At 60.0% G+C, this 25,736-nt stretch overlaps 8 protein-coding genes across 8 annotated transcripts; 4 read left to right on the top strand and 4 right to left on the bottom strand.

The window, feature by feature from the left end:
• Positions 1-342: 342 nt before the first annotated feature.
• PAN0_001d0391 (histone 2A) lies at positions 343-1,993 on the top strand (the record flags this gene model as incomplete). The annotated part of the gene is made up of 4 exons (XM_014804008.1): positions 343-387; positions 448-952; positions 1,044-1,435; positions 1,679-1,993. 4 exons carry the CDS (start codon positions 343-345, stop codon positions 1,991-1,993), a joined length of 1,257 nt encoding a protein of 418 aa, XP_014659494.1.
• A 274-nt stretch (positions 1,994-2,267) lies between these two features.
• PAN0_001c0390 (cytoplasm protein) lies at positions 2,268-3,147 on the bottom strand (the record flags this gene model as incomplete). The annotated part of the gene is made up of 3 exons (XM_014804007.1): positions 2,268-2,404; positions 2,482-2,548; positions 2,650-3,147. 3 exons carry the CDS (start codon positions 3,145-3,147, stop codon positions 2,268-2,270), a joined length of 702 nt encoding a protein of 233 aa, XP_014659493.1.
• A 456-nt stretch (positions 3,148-3,603) lies between these two features.
• Positions 3,604-5,373, top strand: PAN0_001d0389 (kinase-like protein; the record flags this gene model as incomplete). The annotated part of the gene is made up of 4 exons (XM_014804006.1): positions 3,604-4,602; positions 4,689-4,992; positions 5,069-5,151; positions 5,257-5,373. 4 exons carry the CDS (start codon positions 3,604-3,606, stop codon positions 5,371-5,373), a joined length of 1,503 nt encoding a protein of 500 aa, XP_014659492.1.
• A 171-nt stretch (positions 5,374-5,544) lies between these two features.
• On the bottom strand, positions 5,545-9,874 carry PAN0_001c0388 (uncharacterized protein; the record flags this gene model as incomplete). Its single annotated transcript, XM_014804005.1, has 20 exons — positions 5,545-5,945; positions 6,023-6,112; positions 6,191-6,340; positions 6,411-6,475; positions 6,543-6,590; positions 6,664-6,863; positions 6,936-7,015; positions 7,101-7,126; positions 7,220-7,344; positions 7,412-7,454; positions 7,525-7,638; positions 7,722-7,874; positions 7,962-7,978; positions 8,202-8,243; positions 8,351-8,571; positions 8,671-8,697; positions 8,787-8,982; positions 9,081-9,252; positions 9,356-9,446; positions 9,526-9,874. The coding sequence occupies 20 exons, from the start codon at positions 9,872-9,874 to the stop codon at positions 5,545-5,547; spliced, it is 2,610 nt and encodes an 869-aa protein (XP_014659491.1).
• A 2,148-nt stretch (positions 9,875-12,022) lies between these two features.
• On the top strand, positions 12,023-14,620 carry PAN0_001d0387 (uncharacterized protein; the record flags this gene model as incomplete). Its single annotated transcript, XM_014804004.1, has 1 exon — positions 12,023-14,620. One exon carries the CDS (start codon positions 12,023-12,025, stop codon positions 14,618-14,620), a length of 2,598 nt encoding a protein of 865 aa, XP_014659490.1.
• Positions 14,621-14,892: 272 nt separating this feature from the next.
• On the bottom strand, positions 14,893-18,183 carry PAN0_001c0386 (chitin synthase; the record flags this gene model as incomplete). The annotated part of the gene is made up of 1 exon (XM_014804003.1): positions 14,893-18,183. One exon carries the CDS (start codon positions 18,181-18,183, stop codon positions 14,893-14,895), a length of 3,291 nt encoding a protein of 1,096 aa, XP_014659489.1.
• Positions 18,184-18,841: 658 nt separating this feature from the next.
• On the bottom strand, positions 18,842-24,256 carry PAN0_001c0385 (uncharacterized protein; the record flags this gene model as incomplete). Its single annotated transcript, XM_014804002.1, has 1 exon — positions 18,842-24,256. One exon carries the CDS (start codon positions 24,254-24,256, stop codon positions 18,842-18,844), a length of 5,415 nt encoding a protein of 1,804 aa, XP_014659488.1.
• Positions 24,257-24,700: 444 nt separating this feature from the next.
• On the top strand, positions 24,701-25,681 carry PAN0_001d0384 (alpha/beta-hydrolase; the record flags this gene model as incomplete). Its single annotated transcript, XM_014804001.1, has 1 exon — positions 24,701-25,681. One exon carries the CDS (start codon positions 24,701-24,703, stop codon positions 25,679-25,681), a length of 981 nt encoding a protein of 326 aa, XP_014659487.1.
• Between the last annotated feature and the right edge of the window lie 55 nt (positions 25,682-25,736).

The raw sequence follows: 25,736 nt of genomic DNA, 5'->3' as shown, positions 1-25,736 counted from the left end.
GCAGAAGGCAGCCGTTCTTCAGCTGGATGGGCAGGTGTTCGCTCCGCATGTCTCGCCAGCTCGATTCTTGTTGCTTCCTGCGAACGACTGAACGGCAGATACCTAGGCGACTTGGCGCGGAATCGGTGACGAAAAGGGAGTGAAAATGTTGCCACAAAATCCCCATCTTAGGCTCAACTGCTGCCAGCTGGTTGTCCAGAGTGCCCGTCAGATTGACAGGGCACGGACAAAGTCACATCTGGACGGAAGTGCCGTGCCGGCCCTGTCTCGCTCGGAGAGAATCGAACGCTTTCTGCGTGAATGATGCGAAGGCGTGAGCATGGGCGCGAACTCCGGCACGCCATGAACAGCTTGTCGGATCACCCGGTCAATTCACAGCCTGGCTTGGTATGATATCAGGCCATTAAAACCAACGTACTGCGATGACGGATACACAATGTGATACAGAGGAGCGGATGTGGCGGCGCCTCGGGACATCCGTACTTGCAGCAAGATCTTCCCATCGACGCCAGTGGCGCGTTGGTCACGTCGGGCATGCCGACAAGGGCCCTGCCGGCGCTCGACCGCCTTGATCCGTCCTGCAGCGGCATGAAGCGGCTAGGCTGGCTTGCACCTGCCAGTCGGGTTCTCTTGCCGTCGAGTCTTCGCGTCGACGCCCTCGAGCCCCCGACACGACGAGCTTCGAGCAAACTCAAAACACAGCCAGGCCAGCCCGCGGCGGATTTCGATAAAAACCCGGGAGAAATCAGCAATTACTCGCGGACGGGCCCGACACGCGACACGCTGATTTGCATGGCCACCTCAGCGGCGAAATTCGAGCTCCACACCTCTTTGGCTCTGCACACCACCACCTCGAAATCCACCGATTCGACAATCCATCCATCCGCTCACATCTGCGACGCCATCCCATCCCACCACCGATCGTACCGACCATCCAGCTTATTTGAAACATGTCTGACCCGAGAGCAAAGGGAGGCAAGGGCGGCAACGCCAAGGTGGAGCCCAAGAAGCAGGTCACGCAGTCCGCGCGTGCCGGTCTCCAGGTGAGTATCCGCGCTCTTCCGATATCCGCGGCGACATCCTCCCGCCATCCATCCGCAATCCCTCGGTTCATACGCCGGCCGTGCTCGCGATCGTCCCAGCGCCGATCTTGGTCACCGCTCGGCTGCAGTTCTGGCGCCAGAGATCTCCTTCCGCCTGTCTGGATCCTGCGTCATGCCATCCATCCACCCAGCATCGACGCGTCGAAGCGGCGAAGGCAGCTCGGGCGACGCGTCGCTGGTCCAAGCGAGTCCGTTGGAGCCCGTTGCGCGAGCTCGTTGTCGCTCTGACGCGTCCGAGTCCCCACAGGAACGTTGGCGGCCAAGCAAGGCTGATATCAGCGACTCAGTCTCCATGCCCGGTTGTTGTCACCTCGTGGCTCGGATCGACGCAGGTTGATCGATTGGAGATGGCATCCGTGACATGAGGCGAGTGGCAGAGCGGAATCGTGTCGTTGGTGACGATGCGGCCAAGCACTCGTCCAGACGACGCAGAGCTCGAGGCGGCTCGAGGATTCGGACGGGTCCGACTGGCCGCAGTTGTGCTTGGCGTCCTGCAAAGACTGGGCAATGCTGACCTTATCCACCTTACCATCATTCCTGCATGTCTCCGCACTCTCTGTCTTGATTGAACGCAGTTCCCTGTCGGTCGTATCCACCGTCACCTCAAGAACCGCACGCAGAACCACGTCCGCATCGGTTCCAAGGCCGCCGTCTACACCTCGGCGATCCTGGAGTACCTCACCGCCGAGGTGCTCGAACTTGCAGGCAATGCATCGAAGGACCTGCGCGTGAAGCGCATCACGCCGCGACACTTGCAGCTGGCGATTCGAGGAGACGAGGAGCTCGACTCGCTGGTGCGCGCCACGATTGCCGGAGGTGGTGTCCTGCCGCACATTCACAAGACGCTCATCAAGGCGCCAAGCAAAAAGAAGGCTTCGGCAGCGGAGTAGGCATCTTGACATGGCCTGCGCCTCGAGATCCGATGGGTGGGATATCCTCTAGCCCATCTCCTTGATTCTCGCTTGCGACGACGCCACGTTCCGGCCGACTCTGTTCCTCTCTCTCTCTTGCTCGCGTTTCGACCTTTTTTGTATGTTTTGTACTGTAGTATCCCCTGACGAATCGATTTGTAGCGCTGCTCTGCGCTCGCGTACTGTTGCAATCTTGACTCGTGTCCCGGAATCCTTCTGACCCAGCGCAAGTAAGGCAAGCCAGCACGAATGTTTACATGAACGAGTCGTCGCTGTCCATGCCATCGTCTTGGTGGTCGTCGCCGCTGCCGGATGCATTGCCGTCGAGTTTGGCGAGCCTGCGTTCTTCCTTACGTCGTCTCTCCTCTTCCATGGCCTCGGCGGAGTATACTGGAATCGATATCGGGAAAGGTCAGAGGCGTCAGGTCGCTGACAGGAGCATGTCATCGCTGGCTGGTGGCACTCACGCTTCGAGTAATCGCGCGCTTCTGCTTCCTCCTTGCGGCGCTTTTGTTCGGCCTGCTGTGCCTTTTTCTGAAATTTCAAGGGAGGAGCGTTCAAGAGGGTCAGTATGGTGATCTCCGAGGCAGCTCGGTCTGCTGAATGAAGAAAGGAGGATGAGATCCGAAACTCACATCCTCGATGGCTTTCGCCTTCTTGACACGGCCTTCGTCGCGCAGACGCTCTTGACGCTCAGCCTCGTGGTCGACCTGCACCTCCTTCTTGGTCTTGTTGAGGCGGTTGACGATAGCATTGTCCTTCTCCTTGATGTGGAAGCGCTTGACCTTGCGGTCGTTGAAGAAGGTAACGGCACCGACGGCCATGTCGCCCGTCTTCTTGATGTTGGACCAGGGCGTGTAGATGATGGTGATGTTGGCTTTCTTGTTGCCCTCGATGGAGTTGGCTTTGACTAGCTGGGAGCAGTCGTTGACAAGGGCCTCTGGTATTGTCTCCCAGGACTCGATATTGGGTGGGAGGCGCAGGTATACGTGCGCGGAAGAGAGCTTGTCGACGTGGAACCACACATCGCGTTCAAGGCCATACCTGAGGAGTTCTTCGTTTTCGAACTTGTCCTTGCCCACATAGATGGTCGCTGGTGGCTCGACCGCCGTGGATGTGAAGTAGAGCACCATGATGGACAATGACTTGGCAGATCGAGCTCAGCGGCTTAGAAGCGAAGGGAGAGGATCGTTGGAAGAAGGAGGAGGCTGTGAGGCTTGGCTGGGAGCCGTCAAAATCCTCCAACTCGAAGTGTGGAGGTAGTCACGTGCTTAGGCTGGGCCAAGTTGCGAGAGCGGCAGCGCGAGTGCGGCGGCAGAGCAGTGGACGGACGCGTAGCGCTGCAGGTCCGCTTGGAAATTTGGTGTTACATTTCGGAGAGGCCGTGTGTTGTTCTCAGTCGGCTCAAGTCTGAGGCTGCAGCTTTCTGCGCTGCGTACCGTCCATGTTCTACCGCCCCCTGCCAGTCAAAGACCACCATCATCCCCAAATCGCCTGCCCCAACGCCGAAAGGAGGACCTCGCAGCCTACTCTCGTCGGTCTTCTTTCCCGTCGTTCCTCAGAATCACTAGCACCTTGCGTCGACGGCCATGGAGGCTCAAATGGCAAATCTCCACCTTGATGGCGGCGCCGACCCTAAACAAGCCTCCCGCCCCTCGCACGCGCAGGCTCATGGCAGGAGCGCGCATCCTCCGAACGCTGCCATGAGGCCACTTGCTCCCTCGAGCTCCATCGCGTCCAACATGGGCATCAACGGTGGCGTCAACATGCAGCACTTTAACCGCATCGCTGCCTCTGCAATGGGCGGCGGGGCTGCGGTCTCATCCACCGGGCTCACCAACGCCAACAGCATCGTGCAAGGCATGAGCCGCGGCGCTCCATCACACATGCAGCCACTCAATGCTGCGAGGCCAAGTGCACAACAACCGACCCACGGGCACAGCAACCTCAAGAGTCGACCTCCAAGTGTGGCGGGAACCTCTGCTGGCGCCGCGGGCTCATATCGCGCCCCAAATGCTCTGTCTCATACATCACAATCCACCAAGGGAAGCAACATGCTCGAGGCAAGCTCGTCCAGGCCGCCAACTCAGAATGCCTCCTCAGCATCCTCGGCACCAACCGTCGACCTCGGCCGCTACGATGGCGGGCTGGAGCGCGACGAGGCCCGCGGTCGCAGAGGCACCATGCAGTTCGATCCGCTCGTCTTGTCCTCGGCCGATGCGGGCAAGTCGCATCCACCGACGCGAGTGTGGTCGCTCAACGACTTTGAGATGGGTCGTCCGCTCGGCAAGGGCAAGTTCGGTCGCGTCTACATGGTCCGCACTCGCGGCGGTCCCAACAAGGGCTACATCATCGCGCTCAAGTGCATGTACAAGAACGAGCTCGTCGAGAACAAGGTCGAAAAGCAGCTGCGTCGCGAGATCGAGATCCAGATGAACCTGCGCCATCCTCATATCCTGCGTCTCCACGGATACTTCCACGACGAAGGCCGTGTCTTCCTCATGCTCGAATTTGCAGGCCGCGGAGAACTGTACAAGCTCATGAACAAGCTTCCCGACCGCAGATTCGAGGAGAAGGTCGCTGCAAGCGTAAGTTCTCCTCCATCGATAAACCCTCTCGATCCTCTTATTGACGTTCCATTTCTTGTCTCGCCTGCTTCATTCCGCTGCTGCAGTACATCGCCCAGATGGCAGACGCGCTGTCGTATCTGCATAGCAAACATGTGATCCACCGCGACATCAAGCCCGAGAACCTTCTGCTTGGCATCAAAGGCGACCTCAAGATCGGTGACTTTGGCTGGAGCGTACATGCGCCAGGCAATCGCCGTCAAACGCTTTGCGGCACGCTCGACTATCTTCCTCCCGAGATGGTCAACGGTGAACAGCACGACAAGGCTGTCGATCTCTGGGCCCTCGGCGTCCTATGCTTCGAATTCTTAGAAGGCGTTCCTCCCTTTGAGGAGCTCGAAAACGCTCCGGGTATGTCTCCGATTCGGCCATCGATCCGTGTGCCCGACCACTTGTACTGAACTGCTTCCATCCGACTACTCTACAGCCGGCACTTATCGCCGCATCAACAACATCGACTTCAAGATCCCACGTCACTTTAGCCCGGAAGCTGCTGACCTGGTACGCGCAGTACGTAGACTCTGTTTCCATGACCGCAATCCTCTTTGCTCCGACCATTTTTGACTGACCGATGACGATCGACGCTCTTCTGTGCTCCTTTTACCGTTCCAACAGCTCCTCAAGAAGAAACCAGACGACCGCCTTCCACTCACAAAAGTGCTGCGCCATCCCTGGATCATGAAGTACGACCCGGACGCCTGCCGTCGCGCATCGCGCGGCAAGATCCAGTAGTCCTACCTAGGCGGAATGTTCATGGCTTGGTAGCCTGCCGCCAGATATCAGCTTTCTGCATTCACAGCACGCACCACGCTCATTGCTCGTATGGAATTGCATCACATGTCACCAGCTCTCGTACGCCCATCCACCACAGCACGGCTAGGCAGCCACACCGAAGGGGTTCGATCAACCCTGAGTGCTGCCAGCGCCTTCTTCGGGCTGGAGGATCAGCTCGAGCAGCCGAATCGCCTCATTGTCTTCCAGAACGGCTTGCTGCTGGTCATCTTCATCGCTCCCGAGGTCTAGCTGCAGGAGCCTTCGCACGATCGCCTCGTCCTGATCGGCTTCTGATTCGTGCCAGGCGCGCAGGCCGACGCGGCAGATGTGCTCCGCGAGCTCGACGACCGAATCGGGCACACCGCAGAGACGTGCGCAGTGGCACGCGTGCGACGCCCCCGCGAAGCCAGGCCTCAAACGGTACAGATACGTGAGCGACTTGAACGACTCGGCCAACATCGGCAGCAGGATGGTCTGCATGTGTGCCCGCTCGATCGGCAGGTCCACCGGAAAGTGCCTCTCGATCGCACCTGCATGTCATATCGCGAGGCGGGTCAGATCTCGACCACTTGCCTGTCTTTGGCGTTGATAGCTTGGGGTGACTCACGAAGATGATGGGTGGCGGATATGACGATCGGACACTCTGACCCGCGCTGCAGAAAGTCGTAGATCGTGGCAATGAAGAGTCCGGCTCCATCTACGCAAAACGGCCCGTACGGATGGTCAATGTTCCATATTTTGCTTATCTGGCATGCTTCGAATCGAGGCGACTCACCATCGCTGCGGCATTCTCTTCCCACTTCGTCCAGAATGACAAGGCTTTTCTCGGTGGCCATCGACATGGCTCGGTGCAGGCGACCCAGCTCCCGCGTAAACGAGCTTCCTTCGCTCGATACCGACTCGTCCTGCTTCATCCGCGTCAGGACTTGTACCGGATCAGGGTGTCAATATTCGAACACGCCATGCCAATTCTGGTAGACGACGAGTCGCCTTACTTTTGTCAAAGACACCCAGCTCGGCGTAGGTAGCAGGGACAAAACAGCCGCACTGGCTCAAGAAGCTGTCGGCCAAAAACGGATCAGCTATACTGCGTTCTCGGCCGCCTTGGGCTATAGATCGGCTCTTACACAGCTAGTGCCGCCTGCTGCAGGAGACAGCTTTTGCCCGACGAGTTGCTGTGCAGCCGGAATGTTGCGCTTGTTACCAATCGAACCGTTCTTGTATACTGGGCCATGGGTCTTCACTTACGCTCCGGTAAGAACCATGACGCTGAACTTGTCTCTCGCACTGACAGAAACTTGCGAAGGCGGCAGAGATGCAGCCTCAATGCTCGGCGGAGGTTCAGTACCCTCGCGCGAGCCATCACGGGCGTCTCTGGGTCTAGATCTGGTCTCGTTGCGATCATGCGTCACTCCGCGGCCCCCTCGGAGCTCGAGATCGTTTGGAACCTGGTGTTGAGCATGTGAAGCGTCAATTATAGGGCACCGCTTATCCGTCTTTCGCTTACGATTTCGACATACGAAGCTTTCATCCGAAAGAGCTTTCAGAGCATGACGGCTGCCCTTGAGCTTGATCACCTGCTCCTCTACAAGATTTGGGCCTGAGGTGCCAAAGGACGAAGAGGACAGCAGCAAAGGACGTCAGTACTCTGGTCGCCTCACAGTGAGCCCGAATACAGCACTCACGGCGCAGGTCATAAAGAGTTGCTGCCCTAGCGAATGCCATGAGGCTAACAGGGGAGAGGTCCAGGCCAGAATCAGTCATGTACTCAACCGGGCTGACACCGACGTGAAAAGCAGCTTACCAGTCGAGCTGACAAAGGGCACAGTGGGCAGCGAGCAGATCCGTGATGCTGTCATCGAGGACGGCGTGGAGACCGTCGAGCAGCTCAATCTCTCGATCGACGATGAAAGAAGAGACATCTCCAAGCTGCAAGTCAGACGTGTCAGCATCCATGAATTCTCGAACCAAGCATGTTGCAAGCTCTTGAGCTCACTTGTTGATCCATATCGGTCATCAGGTTGTTTTTGAGGTAGACGCTGTTCTCGCCGATAAAATCATAAGAGTGAGCGTCTGGACCACATTGCGAGAAACCCGACGCGAACTCACGCCTCTTCGCTGGCAAACTGATGCTCGAGTGTAGCATCGTATTCGGTGCCGACCGTGTCGCCCCGCGGTACCACAATGAGATAGCCTATCTGGGGAAAGTAGACGACATGGATGCTGAAGACCAAAAGGAGGCAAGTTTGAGGCACAAGTTAGATCTTCACGACCCGATAACGAGGCTGCAAGACATGGATTTGGACTCGACTTGCCTGGTGACCGAATGAAATGCCGGTTGTTCCTTGACTTCAGCAGCCACCCGTTCGAGCAAAGATGGAAGAGTCGCGGAGCACTCCCTTAGCTCGTCAAGATGGGCGTCGACACCGGCTTTAAGGGTGATCTTGCCCTCGTTTTTGCTTTAACAAAAGCAAGTTGTCGATTGCAGCCTCAAGTTCAGCAACAGGGATGAGCCTCAACAAGTAGGCGAACTCGGATTCACCCACCTCTCTTCAAAGTCGATCTACGATCAGGGGTCAACGTCGTTATCAGAATCGGGTAGTGCAGACAAGGTAGTGCGGAGCCTCGGACTGACCATCTGTTCTATCGTATCTCCTAGCTTCACCATTGTTTCCGGACGGAGCTGGTCCTTTATCTATACAGACTCATCGCCAACAAGCTTCAGCCATATGCCTCGTCAACAGCATCGCAAGAGATCCAGAAAGGCGGCATCCCCCGAGACTTACCTCGCGAAGGAGTTGAGAGGCGCTCAGGTTCAGAGCATTGAGCTCCGTGCGAATGCGAAGAATCGCGTGGCAGGTCTTACGAAACGCTTGGCCACTTCAGATACTTGGACATGAACCACTCGGCATTGTCTGAAACCGAGTCACCTTACCTTTCGCAACTTGTCCCAGAGAGAAGCAGATCCAAGACCCTTATTGAGCTGGTGACAGATCTGTGGGATCTTGCCGAGCTCCGCAAGGCGGGAACGAATCTCGATGATCTCTGAATACGCCTCGTGCCTCACCAGAAGCTCCACTGCGTCGTGTCTTCGCTGGATCTCTGCACGATTGGCAAGCGGAAGCATGATCCACCTTTGGAGAAGGGGCATCGAGGCTGTAATAATGTCAAAGCATGACGTGAGCGTCAGAGATATTGTTCGACATGAAAGCCTGCCGGCCAATGGAACAAGAGGAGAGGGCGGCGGAATCGCACCTTTCGAAGAAATCAAGTTGAGCATGGCTGCCGAGTGACGTCGTATCGAATCAGACGACGAAGAGGGTGAGGTCAACATCTGGATCGCCGTTCAAAAAGACGAGTGTACAACTCACCAAGCACAGTGAAGCCTTCTCTACCAGCCTTTGCATGCACAAAGGCGTGGGGGTCGTTTGAGCAGATGCTCATGCTGCGGAGCGTGTTTTCATCGACAAAGAGGTACTCGTTCAACGACAAGACGGAGAGGAGTAGAGACCTTCCGACGTCTAGGCGACTGCGCAGGCCGGATAGAAGGGGCCCGACCGCGCAAATCTATCAACAACGACGGTGCGGCAAGGGACAGGTCAGCTCCGAAGCGTAGTTGGTGACGGCGCAATTTGACGTCCCGGACGCGGCTCGCTTCGACTTACCGAAATCGTGGCCTTGGAGGTGGAAATTTTGGCGTCGGTGAGCACCGCGCTCGACAAAAGACCTTCACCATCGATAGTCAAGGCGTCGGTGCAGGCTGTGACCTCGGCGATGCCAGCCAAGCCGAGAGCCAATTGAAAGTCACGCGCCGGCCGGACTTCAACTGAACCATGTCTTTGGTCGGCTGAGCGTCATGGCGTGATCAATGAGGGCGATCAGCACGCTTTCGATAGACCCGAAACCTGTCTCACACTCGCTCCCAAGGCACAAGACTCACAAAAAGTCTGCAACACGGCTAGAAGGGGAGCCGGGCAGGTCGAAGATGCCAGGATGATGTCGGGATGAAACTGCGACAGCACTGCCCTCATCTCGACGTGCCAACAGAGAGAAGGAGGTGGTCAGTGCAACAGCGCGGGTCCAGGAAGTGCCGGGCGATCTGCTGCTCACAGCTTTCAAGGACGCTTGCCGCGGGGCCATGCACTGTCGCAGTGGTCTTTGCAGCAATATCAGCACTCATCTGGTCAGGATCATGGTCCGCGTTTTGCAGCGGAGCTGGATTCTCCTGCTGAGAAGAGAAGAAGTCGCACGGCAGATCCTCGCAGAGCAAGAGCTGCTGCTCCTCCTCTACAAAGACAGCGCAGCCGAGATGACCTCTCTGAACATGAATCGCGACTGCCGAAAGTGAAAGTTCTCTCAAAGCGGTGCTGGCACGATCCCCTTGGTCGTGTGTCGCTGCTCGGGCGTTGGCGCTCGGAGTAGTGGCGTTGACTACATCTGAAGGTGGTGCAGAGCTCATCGCGGCGTCAAGTGCGAAGCCTTTGTTGAGCCGTGGCTTATCTCGACCTGGGTGGGTCTCGTAGAAAGCTGCATCTTTTATGATTTCCAGGAGAGCCCACCAGATCTGCGTCCATTGTCTCCAATCGGACTGCATCACTTGCATGCAACGACAAACTCTGAGTCATGCGACGATTGGTCGCATGTCACGCAAGTCGTGGAGAGGAGGACATGGCATGAAAGGTGGTGGGAAAGAGGGAGCGTGGGAGCATCGGCTCGACGCCGAAAGCGCCGCTTCGCGGACAATCCGAAGAAGGGAGGAGATGGACGGGGAAAAAAAAGAGCCAATACTCGAGGGCACTAGCGACAGATTGCGATGTACCCTTGATTGTTGTGGGCTGCGGTTTCGCCGAGCGACATGCGGAACAGATCCTCCACGGAACCTGGCTAGGACGAGCCGAAGACGCAAGTCTAGCTCATGAGGGTATCAAGGCAGAGCGAGCGGTTTCTGCTGTGAACCGCATTAAGCGGCCCCACTGTGCAGGAGCCGGAAGAACGCAATGCATCCAAGATTTTCATGTGGTGGGCGGTTCTGTCTGCATGAATTGACGACGCTGCTCTCGATGCCACTGTGAAAGAGATCCGCAGAGTCGGAACTGCCGATTCCAACGTTGTGGGAGCCGGCGCGTGCTGCTGGTGCATGTTGAAATCGCCAGCCGAAGTCCACGCTGCTCTGCTGCAAGTTGCCTTAGGTTGGGCCGAGCACGCGCGATATGCATGCTCATGTCCATTGTTCTCGTCGGAGCCATCCGCTTCTAATGGTGCCTCCTCTGCAGATACAATGTGAATGAGGCGTACTTTTCTCCCACTCTCATCATGGCGCCCTTCCACTCTGAGACTGCAGCATGTGCGCCACCTCTGAGCCAAGTTACTGCGAGCGAGGAGAAGCCGTCGAGTGGTCGTTGACAAGTTGAATGCAAGTCGACGAATCCACTATTCCGCCCGGCCAGCAATTCAGGCTCCAGTGCCGCCGCCTCCCAGATTAGGCCGCCCCGGTCCTGCAGGCGTGCGGTAATGTAATTTGATGGGCTCTTTCATGTGGAGGTTCGCTCGGCTTCCCGCCCAAGTGCATCGAGAGCCTATTGTTGTCGACGTGACTACGAGTGTGACAGAAGTTGTGACTGTATCGCCCGGCTCTTCAGTTCCAAGCGTCTACAGCGGTACCATACTACTGCCCTAGGAGACGTTGCGACTTGTTTGGCGCCAAACCTCGGACCGGTGATGTGCAGAGTCGGAGCGCTTCCGATCCCGCCACAGAAAAAAAAAAAAAGAAAAAAAAAAGTCTCCTGGAATTTCCTGTCGAGGCGACGCAGCCTTTTCCTCACCCAGCCCAGCAATTCCCGCAAAGGCCCCTGCGACAAAGCAGCTCCGCCGTGCCTCTGCAGCCCGGTTGTTTCGCCGCTACGAGTCGGAATCCGCGCTGCCATCGGCTGCCACTGATTGCCACTGTTCGCCACTCTGCCTGCTTGCGTGCTCAACCGCCTCACGTTCCAGAAGCGGGCGACGCACCCCAGCCGATCCGCTACCGATTTTGCTCGGCGACCGGCTTCTCGGGCCACACTTCTGAGGCTCAGCCCCCTCCACCACCTTGCCTGCATCTCCCCCACCATCCACTTCGGACCCAGTCCATAGGCTGGAACCATCCGCGCTCCCGGCAGCGCTACCTAGAACCTGCATGGCGGCTCGCGGCTGGAGCGCTTTCGACCCAATCACACACGCACGCCTTTGATGCGAGTTGGCTCGTGAGTCGATCTGCCTACCGAGCGTAGAGCTTCCTCCAGCCTCCCTTCTGTCCTGAGCAATCGCTCCGCCTCTGGACCGCACCTCCTAAGCGGCTGATACGGCAATCCATCCGTGCTTCCGCCTCGTCTTGCGCTCGCGGCTCAGAGACCTCTCGCCCAGCCTTGCGCGCTGTCCATCTCTCGGTGGACGCAGAGTAGCGGGCAGGCTTTCATCAGCGAACCGCTCCCGGACGCAACTTCCTCAAAAAGCAATGGCGCGTGGACTCGAATCGTCCCAACATACACGAGAGGGACTCATCCAATTCGCACCCCGCACGCTTTAGCTACATCTGCTTGAACAACATTCCTCGCGATCATAGCTGCCCGTGATGGCCAGACGACCGCCCGTAAACGACCACCTTGTGGCTCGTGACCCACAAGCAAGAGCGGATCCACATCGTTGGCAGTCTGCTGTCCCGCCAATCGATTCCACTTCCGCTCACGCCGGCCCCTCGCGCCACACCTTCGACTATCAAGATCGACCCGACCCTGGCTGGAACGCGGATGTATTCCGGAATGCTCGCCCTTCTATCGCACCGTACGGCTGGACGACGGCCGACGAGCGCGACAACCCGAACGCGGGCGACGGTCTTCTCTCCGCGACAGCCATAGGCGTCAAGCCTAACGCACCCATGCCCGTCCCGGTTCGACCGGGGTATGAACCGGCACCTCCTCTGCACCCCTCCTCGGCACATGAAGTGCACGCTCGTCGCGTTTCCGCCGAGGAGTGGCAGTATCGCCAACCTACCATACCGCCGACTGGTGCCCTGCCTCCCGTGATGTCAGGCGCCGTGCGTCCCGACCCACAGCCACTCGCCACGCCGGTCGCTTCGCCCTGGCCGACTCCGCAAGCGCCTTCCACCACCGAAGCGGATCCACCACGCGCAAGAGTAGCTTGCAGCTTCTGCCGCCTTCGCAAGTTGCGCTGTGACGGCGCGACACCCTGCCGGCACTGCGAACGGCGCAACATCGACTGCGTCTACGCATCTGCCAAGGGAAAGGCAAAGACCTCTTCCGAGTCCTCCACGAGCCCCCAAAAGGGCGATGGGACCGCTGCTGCTGCCGCTTCATCAGGCGGCCAAAAGGCCGAGCGAATGGAAGTACCCCAAGAAACTGGCGACGGGCGTCAGCGTGGAACCAAACGAGCGGAGCATCCAACCCAGCTCGATGGCACAGATCAAGACCCCTCGACTTTGTCAGATGCGTGCCGGCAATCCACAAAGAGAAGCAGACCTCCGAGGCAAACGCCATCTGTGCTATCGCCCGCTACCTCGAATACGAGCTCTAGCTCCACTTCGCCAAGCCAGTCAACTCCCAGCAGCAGCATGCCCGGCTCGGACCTTGCCATGATTCAGAACAACGATCCACGCATACCGATGGATCCGCATTTCGGCGGCCAGGACGGCTGGTACGATGCCTTGCTCGGCATGCTGGGCAAGTCGCGACCCCATTCGATCAAGCTGGTCAAGCACCTGCTGACGCGCTTTGTCCAATCCAACGCCGTCTTCTTTGGTCTCTTGCACGCGCCTACGCTTTTTGGCGTCATCATGGGCGGTCAAGCCCACGTGCGCGCCGATCCGGCGCTCTACCTCGCCGTGCTCGCGGTCTCCGCTTGCGACATGCACCAGGACCGCATTGCCGACGAACGCACGTCGGACATGCGCGCAGCCAACGAGTCTTCGCGCAAGCTCGCGCAACGCCTCTCGGAGATGGCGGCCACCTATCTGCAAATGTCGACGGCACGCGGGGCGCTGCTGACGGCGTCGACGGGTCAGGCTGCCAGCATCCTTGCGCTGACGCAGCCGGACGGGAGCACGGAGCAGACGACGCTGGTGCGCATGGCGGAAAACGTGGTGCGCACGCTCAAACTGCACGAGACCGTGTCGCAGCGCGAGCCGCTGCTGCAGGACAGCGAGCCGGACTCGCCGCTGTACTGGTCGCGGCCGCTGGCGTCCGAGTCGCCCGAGTCGGAGGTCAAGTACGAATCGATCGTGCGGCTGTGCTGGACGGGCATCAGCCACCGCTTCCGCAAGTACATCGCCAAGCCGGACGAGGGGTTCGGCGATACGGAGCTGCCCGAGTACATCCAGAACATCCGGCCCATGGCGTTTTGGCAGCCGAGCTTGCTGCCCAAGGACCTGCCGCCGCCTTTCTTCCACTCGCAGGACCTCATGCGTCGCTCGGCGCATCTGTCGCGCCTGGCTGTCTCGCTGGCGGGGCTCGAGCGGCTGAGGGAGATCGGCGAGGCAGGCACGCCCACCGACGAGACGCTGGATAAGGTGAGGGAGATCCTGCGCTCGCTCGATGGACTCGAGAGTGCCTTTGTACGCCACCGCCCGCGCTCGGATGTGGAGCGGCAGAACGTGCTGGGTCGGACGCTGCAGATGTTCTGCCGGATGCACGTGTGGGTGCGTCTCACCATCTGGCGCCAGTACCGACTGTGGAGTTCACCCGCCGATAGCGCCGCGGTGAGCAGCGAGTCGGACTCGTCGGCGGCGTCGGGAAGCGAGTCGACGCTGCCGCCGCAGCTCTTCCAGCAGCAGCATCCGACCATCGAGTTTTGGCTCGGCATTGTGCAGGAGATGATCGACACCATGCAGCGCGACCTGGATGCGCATGTGCGCGACCAGACTTCGCTGGCGACGACCATCTCGGATGTGGATGCGCTCGCGCGCCACGTCGCGTGCGCGTGCGAGCTCGTCGAGGCCTCGCGCATGCTGCAGCCGGGGCTCGCCCAGGTGGATGCGGCACTCAGCATCCTCAAGCGCGTCCTCGCCGTCGCCGAGATCAACGCCGCCGCGGGCGTCGTCGGCGCGCTCCAGCTCGATGACGACGTCACCGCCAAGGTCAAGACTGCCGAGACACGCCGCACGGCTCTCGAGAGCGTCGTGCTCCAAGCTGCGCCCGTCTACGGCCAGTTGGCTTGATGGGCGGTCGTAGCTCATTTACTATCTTCCCAGACTTCCACGCGAAGCAGAATCATTGGCAATGGGAACGCGCGTAGTCACAGACGCAAGAAAAGAGCAGCGCTGGACAGCCTTGCATTTATTGCGGGCGTCTGACAGAAAGCGATCCTATGGTACAGGTAACAGCGGCTAGATGATGGTCAAAACGGTCGTCGAATCGGGAATGCGGGAGAAAAAGTCCATAGGGGTCGCGGTACAGTAGTCGAGAGCTTGGAAAGAATGTTACGGGGGTTCTAGCCGTTGATGAGGCGGATGGTGAGGTAGAGGGTGGAGCCGATGAATCGGATGCAGGCCATGCCTGCGACAAAGACGAGGACGAGGACCATGTAGACCTTGGTGCGGGTGACGCCGCCGCCGGAGAAGGTGCCGGTGGTGTCGCCGTTGAGGATAAAGGCGGCGACGACGCCGTTGCTGAGGGCCCAGGCGAGCACGACGTTAGTGCGGATATTCTTGTAGTAGTCCATCTGCCTGGCGGCTTTTTCCTCGTTGCTGGCGTCGCCACGGATGATCATTGGGCGGGTCCTGAGGTTGTTGAGTGCGTCATCGTAGGCGGTGTCGATATCAGCCTGTGCCGTGGGCAGGGTGATTTCAACCGTGCCCTTGCCAGTCGACACGACGGCGCCAAGGTCCTTGGAGACGGTGGTGTCGCCTTTGGTGCCCCAGCTAAAGTCGTGGAGGTTGCAGAAGGCATAGATGTTGAGGATGTTGATGTACGTCGGCGCAAGCAGCAGGTACTGGACAAAGCTCGTGACGAGATGCAGCGGGTCGCACGCCAGCAGCGAGCTGATCAGGTACACTCCGTACGTGGCCAGGAGCGAGACGACCATCTGCGCATAGATGGCATCGTGCTCCACCCTTGCCACCACCTTGGACAGACACAGCACCGCCGCCACCATCATGTACACGGTCAGCAGCGCAAAGATGACCACGGCCGCCCAGTACTTCCACCTGCTTCCCTGCGGACGGTTGCCCATCGCAAAGATGAACGAAGCCACGACAGTGCCGAGGTAGATGTACTGCATAAACACGTTGAATACGCCGATGCCGCGCAGCTTGAAGGTGGGGTCTTCGAGCGAGGTGGTGAGGATGCGGAAGAAGATGTAGTAGTTGGCCAGGCCGAACCAGGCAAAGCACATGTTGATGAACGAGTAGAAGCTCTCGAAGACGAGCAGCGACTTGCGCCACACGTTGTGGCCCGATCGCACGAACTGCGCCGTGTGGTAGAGCGCATAGACGGCAGCGAAGAACGAGCCGTTGAGCCACCTCCTCCTCTGCGAGATGAATTCGGGCAGGCCCTCGGGCACGTCGGTAACGCCGCGTGCCGACTTGACGTACTTGAGCACCCATCCGTGCCCCCTCTTTGCCGCCAGCTCGAAGCACAGAATACGGTCTTCGGCGAGGTACATGTTGGAGGTGAACACGTCTGCATCTGCACCGAGCAGATTCTCGCCCTTGAAGTACGACGCCAACGGGCCGTGGCCAAACTCGTCGTTCTGGAGCGCAATGTAGCGATACGCCGAAAAGGCACCGGGGAGCACCGAGATGTAGCCCATGACGCTCTCGGTGGTCTTGTCGAGGATGTTGGAGATCTTGTACTCGAAGTTCTGCGCCGCCACGAGCGGGTTGAGCAGCAGCGGGCCGACGCCCCACTTGCCCTTGGTCTCGGCGCAGATCTCGCCACACGCACCGGCGACGTTGCTGTTGAGGTCAAACGACTTCCACAGATAGTAGATCGACTTGTTCTCCGGGCGCGTGCCGACGTCGAGCAGGATCGTCACGTTGGGCTGCAGGATCGGACAAAAGGCGTTGAAGAACCAGCGGTGCGAGTTGATCTTTTTGGCGTTCTTCTCCTTGAGGCAGAAGATGATCTGCATCGGCACCAGACCCCTCTCTGCGCCCTTGAACTGGAGGTTCGAGTCGATCGAAAGCTGTGTCGTATACTCGTACAGATGTGCCTGCACCTCTTTGCCGTCGACCATGTTCTTGGCCACGCCGTCCTGGTAGACACCGAGTGCGGCGAGACAGTCGAGCACGCGAGGATGGATCTTCTTGCGTCCGTCAGAGATGATGGCCACCACCACCTTCTTCCAGCCCTCCTTGCCCCAGGTGCGCGACTTGTTGCGCGAGCACAGATGCGCAATGTTCTTCATGACGCCGTGGAAGGTGCGGCAAAACAGCACCTCGTCCTCGTTGTACATGGTGATGGCAATGAAGAGCTCCGTGTGGCGGCCGTACAGCGCCGGACGCAGCGTAAAGCTCTCGGCGGCAAAGTCGTCCGGATCGCACGTCACGGCCGAGTAGCGCATGGTGGTGAACTCGTCCTCGGCTCGCCGCGTGAGGAACGTCTGCAGCTTCGTGGGGACGGGGCAGTCGAGGATGAGATTGCCCTTGGTGAGGCGGACGTTCTTCTTGGTCTTGTGGCGACGCAGCTGGGCTCCGCGTGCGGGCGCGGGGCCAAAGTGCTGCGTGTCAAAGTGGTTGTCACCGAATCCGCCCGCTGCAGCGCCTGCAAAGCCCGAGCCGGCATGGTAGGGGCTCTGGTCGCTGTGCTGGTGTTCGTGGCCGCCGAACGCCGTATCGCGCGTAAGGGCGCTGTAGGGGTCGTCGATGTCCTCGTCGTCGTTCGTCTCGACCTGCGCATACGGGCTTTGGAGGTACGCCATGCCCGCCGCCCTACCGACCGCATAGTCGTGCTTCTCGTCGTACACCGAGTTGGGTGAGTACTTTGTGTCTGCATCGTCGTCGTCCTCCTCCTCGCCGTGTCCGAGCGACGAGTAGTGCCCCGCAGCACTGGGCACGCCAGCGGACTGCTGGTTGTAGTACGAGTAGCCGTCGGCGGGTGGTGGCTGCGAGTACTCGGGCAGCGTAGCGAGGCCGCGCACGGGGCTGGTAGCCGCGGGAGGTGGACTGGCAAGCGCATACGCCGCCTGGCTGTAGAAGCTCTCGCTGAGCTGCGGCATGTGTGCCTGTCGCTGCTGCTCGATGCTGATCGTCATTTGCGGATGGTGTGCCTGCTGGTGGAGGGGCAGCATGGAAGCCTGGGCAGCATGTGCGTCCGAAAAGGGCGAGGTGTGCGACGCTGCCGACGCCTCGTATGGATTCGCGAACGACGTGTTGGCAGCGCTGCCCTGGATGAGGTCCGGGTCCGGGTAGAAGGGGTACTGGTTGGAAAGGTCATTTTGGTCGGCAGCATGACCGGCAGCCGAAGCCGGTCTAGAGTAGTGGGCCATGAGTGTGTTCGTTAGCGCGCGCGTGTCAGGCGCGTATCGTGGTCGTCGCAGGTACGAGTAGGCTACAAGGGATGGTGGTGGGAGCAATGCAAGGAAAGTGGATGGAAGGCAAAGGATAGCAACGGATGATGGCGGCAAAGAGAGCTCGCGTCCCGAGCGGGGGGACGTGCAGCCATCTGCCGGAGCTTCAACGGCAGTCGATTCGAGCTCCCATGCAGCGGCAAGCAAAGACAGCCCTGGACGGCGTAGAAACTCAGCCAAGATGGACCCCGCTCGCCTGCACCGTAGCATCATGCCGAATAGGAGCAGCGCGGGCGCGCCTAGGTCCAAAATTGACAGGGGCCGTCGAGCGGAGTGTTGGTCTCTCTGCGCAACTTCTTTTCCGGCTGCCCAACACGGCGAGGTTTTTTTTTGGCAGCTCGTGTATGTAGGGTTGACTGACGATTCTACGCGACCCTGCCTCCACCCTTTCGCTCTTCCACCACACCAAGTCAGGCAACCAAGGCGGTCTCACAGCTCATCGTATTGCTACGGATCTCCATACGACAAGCAGCATGCTACAGACGTATGTATGTAGGGTCTTTGCATCGTGCCCGAGACGCAAGATGGAGTCGACGTCGACCCATCAGGATTGAGGGCAAGATGCGCTCACTCAGGGGTGTCGCGCAGATGCACTTGCGGTGGGACCCCTTTTTGGGCCGCCGCGCCCACCACCCCTGTCTCGCTTCTCGCGCCCCGTCACAGTCCACTCACGTGCTGCAGATGCTCACTCAAAAATCTCCGCTGCTGGCTTTCTTTTTTTTTCCGCAAACCTACTCCGCAAATATCGCGAGTCTAACAATTTCGCCCATTTTTGCCCTGCTCCCTGAGCCCATCGGGACGCAGCGACACACGCAGCATGCACTCAGTGTGGACAAGCATGTGCATTGCTGCAGGGTCTATGTGGATGACTTCAGTCCACGCTGATGTTGAGCTGCGTCTCGCCAATCTCGACGCGCACGCTGCGTTCGGTGTTCCAGTGGAAGCCGATGCGATCAAAGCCGACAAACTCGGCCTCCTCCGTTGTGCCGCTCGCCTGTGCGGGCGCCTTGCGTGACGCAACGTCTTGCGGATCGCCCACGTGGAAGAGGAACGCCTTGTACGCTCCGTCTGTCAGCTTGGCGTCGGTGGCACCCTGGCGCGGCATCTGTCCCGGAGAGAAAAAGCTGCTGAAGCCCGAAGAGGTCTTCCACACCAGCACACGCCCTTCCTCCAGGCTCATCGTCACCAGCCGTCGACCGTCCGGGCTGAAGCTCACCGCGTCCGCACGTCGGCGGTGGCCCTCGAGCACGTACAGGCGCGTCGCCGTCTTGAGATCGTACATGATCACCGCGCCCTCGTGCGTGCCCACCGCCAGCCTCTGTCCCGCCCCAAAAAAGCTGATGCTCGGATACGTCGACACCAGCTCCGAGATCATCACCGTCGCCGCGTTCACCACCGCCTCCCGCATCGTCGTGTGCGTCGGATCCAGCGATTTCACCACCGCCTCCGCCAGCCTCGGCAGATTGGCCACCAGCACCGCAGGTCGCTTGCGCACCATGAACGCCACCAGCCGCATCGTCGCCGCACAGTGCGCAGCCGAGCGCGCGTGCAGAATGTCCAGCGACAGCGTCGTCATGAACAGCGGCGTGTTTTCAGCCGCGATCTGTAATGTCGCTGACCGTGCCAAGGAGCGCAGCTCGCTTTCGCCGCTGCTGCTCGCCGACGTCGACGTGCTGAGCGCAAACAGCGCCCGCACCACCTCGGTCGCATCAAAGTAGTGCTGCCACATCGAAAAGCCTCGGCGGCACAGCTCCACCGCCACCGCCAGCTTCTGCAGCTCCTCGCCCGTCCGCATCTCGCTGCCCCGGTCCCCAACAATCGCACTGTGCACCGTGCTCGCAATGTCCTTGAGCAGCCGCGGTGACAGACACGCATATCGCTCCACAGCAATGCTGCCCAGAAGCGCAAGGGCACGCGTCGACGGCGTCGCCTCTCCCAAGACGCTCGAAGCCTTGCCCTCGCCTCGTGCTCGATCTGCCAGCGCATCTGACTTCGCCGGCCCAAGTAGCGGATGCCACTTGGAGCACACTTCGTCCAGCTCGCGCTGTTCCAGCCGCGCCAGAGCGCTTTGGAACATGGCATGAGCCGCGCTCTGAAGCTCCAAGTTCGAATCCAACCAGTACGGCACGAGCTCGTCCAACGTGATCCCACGGAAGCCCACGCCGACGAGCGTCGAGAGCTGCAGCTCGTCATCCACGAACCGCTGCAGATCCTCCGCGATACCCGTCAGCTCGCTCACATTGCCCAACACGCGCAAAAGTGCCGATGCGATCAGCAGGCGTGTCGTGGTCAGCCGCGAGCTCAGCTTCCACGCCTGTTTCGCCTTCTGCTCGCCACCAGAAGTCGCGCCTGCTCCAGCGACCATGAGCGCGTCGGGAGGCGAGAGCAAGCCGACATGGAAAGCTCCGCCCCGGCCTTCTTTTGCGTTCGGCGAGTTCAACGCTCCTAGCTCGTCCAAGTTGAGTAGCACGGCCAGCTTGGCGTCGATGTCCGCATCCAGGCCAGTGGGATAGACGACGGGTAGTAACGGACGCACAATGTTGACAGCCTTGCGTGCGGCGGGAGAGCCGAGGCTGATGGGCCCGTTAGCGTTGGCATCCGACTCTGGCTCTGTGCGCAGCATTGCCGGCGGCTGCAACGAGGCTGTGGTCGACTTTCCACCTGGAACGGCTGAGCTTGTCTCGTTCCCTGAAGCCTGCATGCCACCACGCACTGGACGTGCGGCAGCCTCGATCGCGCGTCGAAAGTCGACCAGCAGTGTCGCAGCCGCCTCACCTCGGGCAGCCGCGAGCTGCGAGAGGACTCCCGTCGTGCCCGAGTGTAGAGGGTTGTACGGCTCGATCGTCTTGACGCTCCACCATCCCTTTCCGTCCTCCACCAGCGCCTGTGCTTGATCCGTCGCAATGCTGCGGCGCAGCTCCTGCGAGCGTAGATCCCACACACGCGCTTTCCCGTCGTCGTACGTCAAAAGCAGGTCGTCTGCGCGCACCGCCAGCGACGTGAGACGCGCACCCCTGCCCGGCACCGTGTAGAGCTTACGGAAGCCTTCGAGCACCACCACCGTCACCGAGCTGTCCGCGCAGATGCACGCCACACAGCCATGCAGACGGATGGTGTTGTCATCGTCTCCAAACACCACCAGCGCCTCCACAGGCGTAGTCGACACCGACAATGCCGCTTCGAGCGCCGGGTGGGGGCTGCCTTGAGCTCCGGCTGCGGGCACGGTCCAGAATCCAACCTCTCCTTGCAGTGTTCCTCCGATGATGAGACGATGACCGGACCGAGGAGCCGTGGCCGAGCGGAGCAGGCAAATCTCGTGATCCCCGCCAAGGCTGTTGGGCATCGATGCAGACTGCGAGGCACCATCGCCCAACGCACTTGCAGCTAGCGACGAGAGCGGCGAGATGCTGATCCCGCCGGACCTTGCAGCTGCAATCCTCTCGAGGCTGAGAGGCAAGACCGCGGTGATGCGATTGTCCTCGGCGTCCAGCTCGCCAAGCTGAGGATCCTGACGGCCACTCAATGCAGCCGCATCCGCAGAAGGGGTGCCTGGTGCCGAGAGCAGATCCTCCACGTGAAGGTCTCGAAGATCGAGAGCTGCAAGCTCCTTCGGCGTCGCCGAGTTGCGAGAGATTGGCTCTGTTGAGCGAGATTGGCTGGCAAGTGGCTGCAACAGGAGCACTTTGTCGAGCAGGGCGCCAGTTTCGGGCAGATTCCAAGCCAGATTCAAGCGGCCCGCTGGCAGACTGCTCACAGGATTTGCAGGGTTGGATGGGTCCGTCTGGCTGGCACCGTCTGGCTGTGCAGCCTGCTTGAACGTGCCAGACACCAAATCGAGCGTGGCAATCGCCGATGAAGTGCGCACCAGGAGATGTTGCGAGTCCCTACTAGAGCCGCATACTTTGGTGAAAGCTTCCGGATCAAACTCCTGCAGGAATTTTGCGTCGCCACCGCCGGCAGTCAAGATTGCAAGTCTTGGTCCACTCAGGATGACCACCCGCCCTGGAAGGAGGTAGGCCCTGTCCACAGGTTCGGGAAGGCTAGACAAGTCGCACTGCAGGCTCGCCGTCGAGTCCGCATCATCCAGGTCCTCGAGTGAGAGCGCAGCGAGCTTGGCCGGCGGAAGAGAACCGTCCTCGACGCCTGGGACGGCTAGCGTTGGAGAGGGCGAGAAACGAAGCAATTTCTTCTGGAGCTTTGCTGAGCTTGAGTCGAACCAGGCTAGACCTATGTGATCTTCGGAGCCGGGTATCCGGAGCAGGCTCGGACGACTTGCCGCATGCACATCATCTAGAGTCTCGTGAAGCATGAGGCGACCGTTGGAAAGGTCGATGATCAAGGCTGAGGATGAATGCGAATCCCAGAGCAGGGCGAGAGGTCCATAGGAGGAGGACTGCAGGATCTGGACAGAGTCATCCATCTGAACACCGTAGGCGTCACGAAGCCTAGAGGACGACGCCGCGCCCTGGCCACTCAAGGCGGAGCGAAGCATGGATCTCCTCATGCTCGCGTCGCCGCCCGCAAAGGTTGGGCGTGGGGAGGCTCGGGCGGATCCTGCGGGGCTACGAGCGAGGGGCGTGCCGATGGATGCTGGAAGTTGTCGGCCGAGGGAGTGCATGACATTGAGCGAGACGGATGCGTCCTTGATAGCCGCCTCGACTGCATCCGAAGCATCCGAGACGACATTGGCAGTGGTGAGATCGGATTGCCACAGCATCGCGCCTTCCAATATGGACCACAGCGAGACGTTTCCGGCAGCTTGAACCACAAGCAGAGCGATGTTGCCGAGTCGGGTGGCAGCAGCGACTCGATTGTTTCCATCGGCCTCTGCGGACGGAGTTGAAGAGGAGGGCATTGGCACGAGGCGCAATGCAACCACGGGAGAGCGGTCGCGGGTGAGCAAGGTCATGACTGGGCTGAAGCGGCCGCGTGTTGGATCATGTAGCCAAGCTTCGGAGATGGAGCGCTTCATCGGAGCATCCGAACGGGGCGACGCGCTGGACTGATTTGCCTTTGCTGGTGTCGATGTTTTGGCGACTTCTGTGAGCTTTGCCAGCGGAGATGGCGTGTCAGAGTTCTCGCCGACAGAGGGGCGCCTGGAAGTCGAGCGGCGATGATGCGATGGGCGAGCGTCCTGTGTGGAGGAAAGAGAGTGCTGATGCTGCGAGGAAGAGTGAGAGTGTGAAGCCAAGCCGAGTCGCTCGATGACGCCTCCGACGACGCCATGCTGATGGTCATTGCGCTCTGCAGCAGCCATCTGGAGCTCGAGGCGGTTCTCGGCTCGGTCCGAGTTGGAGCGGTCTGCAGTATGACCGTTTGCTGTGATGTTGCTCTGAAGAGAGCTAGCGGGAGCGCCTTCGTCGAGCTGGACATTGGCTGCGATCGTAGAGCTGATGGACGCTGCAGACACGGTGGAGCGCGCGGCAAGGGAGGAGCGCTCGACCGGCGAGAGTGTTGATAATAGCGGGCTCGCATCACGTCCGGCAGATGTCGGCGATCGGACGGAAGACGTGAGCCTGATCGCCGGAGCTTCGAGGTCGGGGCTGCGAAGGCGAGAGGGATTGGAGACGTTGGAGGATCGGCGTGAAGCTAGGGCGCTGGCGCTTGATACGTTGGAGGATGCCGAGGCGGAGGCTGGGAGTGCATACTCGGCGTCTTGCTTGGGCTGGTCCGTCCGACAGAAGGAGTCGTAATCCTCGGTGCGGCCGTAGGCACGGTAGATGGAGACGGTGCCATCTGTTCGCCCAACAGCGACCACTCGGCCAAGTGCGGGATCGTACTCGAAAGGTAAATTCGAGTTTTGTTTCGATTCGAGATCGTCTGGCTCGAGTCCATTCGCTGCTAACGGAGCAAGAGAGATGGACGGGTCCCATTGATCCGAGGCAGTGAAGCTGGCGTTGCCGTTCGGACGCCGAGATTGAAAGTGAGGGTAGTTGTGACAGGCCGAGTTTTCGTCATAAGAAAGTGCTGCCGAAGGAGCGGCGAGTCGAGGCACGTCTGATGAGGAGAGTTTGGGCGACTCGGTAGCAGGCAGCCCCCATTCATCCAGGTCGGCCTCGAGCTGGTCGACATCGACGTGCTGCGCAGCAGCTTTGACGTTACCCTGGAGACGGGACGATGGAACCGAGGACGACGCAGCACTGCTGGGCTGAGGCTGCGCGGCTGTGAGCAAAGCGCGATAGTTGGGGCGGTCTGGCTTCCATTGTCGTTTTGGCGAGTGTATCGATGCTGGCTTTGCATCCTGTCCCAGGACAAACGGCAGCGAAAGGGGCGTAGCGGTCGTCATGGTGTGCTGGGGCCGGTGTGTGCGTGAACAGAGACAGACTCGTCGCCCGCAGCGTACCAGCTCTGCCGATTGTGGCTCTCGAGTCTGTGATCGTGCCTTGATGAGGCGTGATGTGGGAGCAAGTCACAATGACAATGCACAAGCCAGGCGGACATCCCGGTGATGAGGAGGGAAAGCACACTTGGGTCAGGGCCTTCCGAGATCCGAGCGCGTATGCCTTTTGGCGTTGGTCTGTGCTGTGCTGTGCTGTGCTGTGCTGTGCTGTGGTGGGCTGCAGCGCCGCCTAATTTGACGCGCGTGGGCAGCCGAGCGCTTTTGAGCCTCCACAGCGCGGCACCTCGAAAAGGGTTTCCCCCGCTTTGTTGGAACATCCGAGTTTGCCGCGCGAGCCGGTTCTCCCTCCCGCCATCATCATCATCATCCTCCTCCTCCCATAACTGCACGATGCCGTTCTTGTCATCATACACGAATCGGCTGCAGGACGGCCGCGTGGCCCTCGCAGCTGCGGCCGGAACCGCATCGCTCCTCTACCTCATCTCGAACGCACGCATGCGGTCCACCTACCCCAAAGTGCTCAAAGCGCCCGCCAAGATCCACGAGCAGCCGTATCCGGCCGACGTATTCCCCAACGGTGCCGACCTCAACACGCCGTACGGCACCATCCGCTACTACGAGTTCGGACCCGAGGACGGCAAGAAGCTCCTGTTCGTGCATGGCATCTCCACGCCTTCGCCCGCCTGGAGCCTCATCGCACCCTACCTCACCAAGGCGGGCTACCGCATCCTGTGCTTCGACCTGTTTGGTCGCGGCTACTCGGACTCGCCTCAGGTGACGCATGATGCCGCGCTCTTTGTCGCGCAGATCACGCTCCTGCTCGCGCACCTGCCGCACTGGGACAGGTTCGACCTGTGCGGCATGTCGCTCGGCGGACCGATCGCTTCGCACTTTGCCCACTACTATCCGCAGCGCGTCGACCGCCTCATCCTACTCTGCCCGGCAGGCGGCACGCCCCACGCCGACCTTCGTCCCGCGGTGAAGCTCATCCGCTCGCACCTCTTGCCCAACAGCCTCTTGCGGCGCCTGCTCCGTTTCGTGCCGCTGCTGCCCACGCCGCCCAAGGGCTCGTTGGCATGGTGGCAGGCAGAGTATCATCCGGGCTACAAGTTCAGCTTCGCCTCGTCGCTGCAAGACGGACCCATCTTCAACGCGCAGGAGGTGCACCGCGCGGTGGTGCGCGACTTTGGCTCGCGGCTGCGCGTCATCTGGGGCGACAAGGACGACGTGGTGCCGATGAGCACCGCAAAGTACTTTGGCCAAATCGACCTCGCCGTCATCCCCGGAGGCGGCCACTTTATCGTGCTCACCCATGCCGAGGCCACCGCGCGCCACATGCTCGACTTCCTCGGCGCCGGCGGCAAGCGCTGATAGGATGCTTACAACGACATTGCGACTTGTGGAACTAGTATACAGATGCAGATTA

This window comes from Moesziomyces antarcticus (genome assembly GCF_000747765.1).
Source record: "Moesziomyces antarcticus DNA, scaffold: scaffold_v10001, strain JCM 10317, whole genome shotgun sequence".
Taxonomy (NCBI): domain Eukaryota; kingdom Fungi; phylum Basidiomycota; class Ustilaginomycetes; order Ustilaginales; family Ustilaginaceae; genus Moesziomyces; species Moesziomyces antarcticus.
Note: the sequence above shows the minus strand (reverse complement) of the source record. Positions and strands in the feature narration are given on the sequence as shown.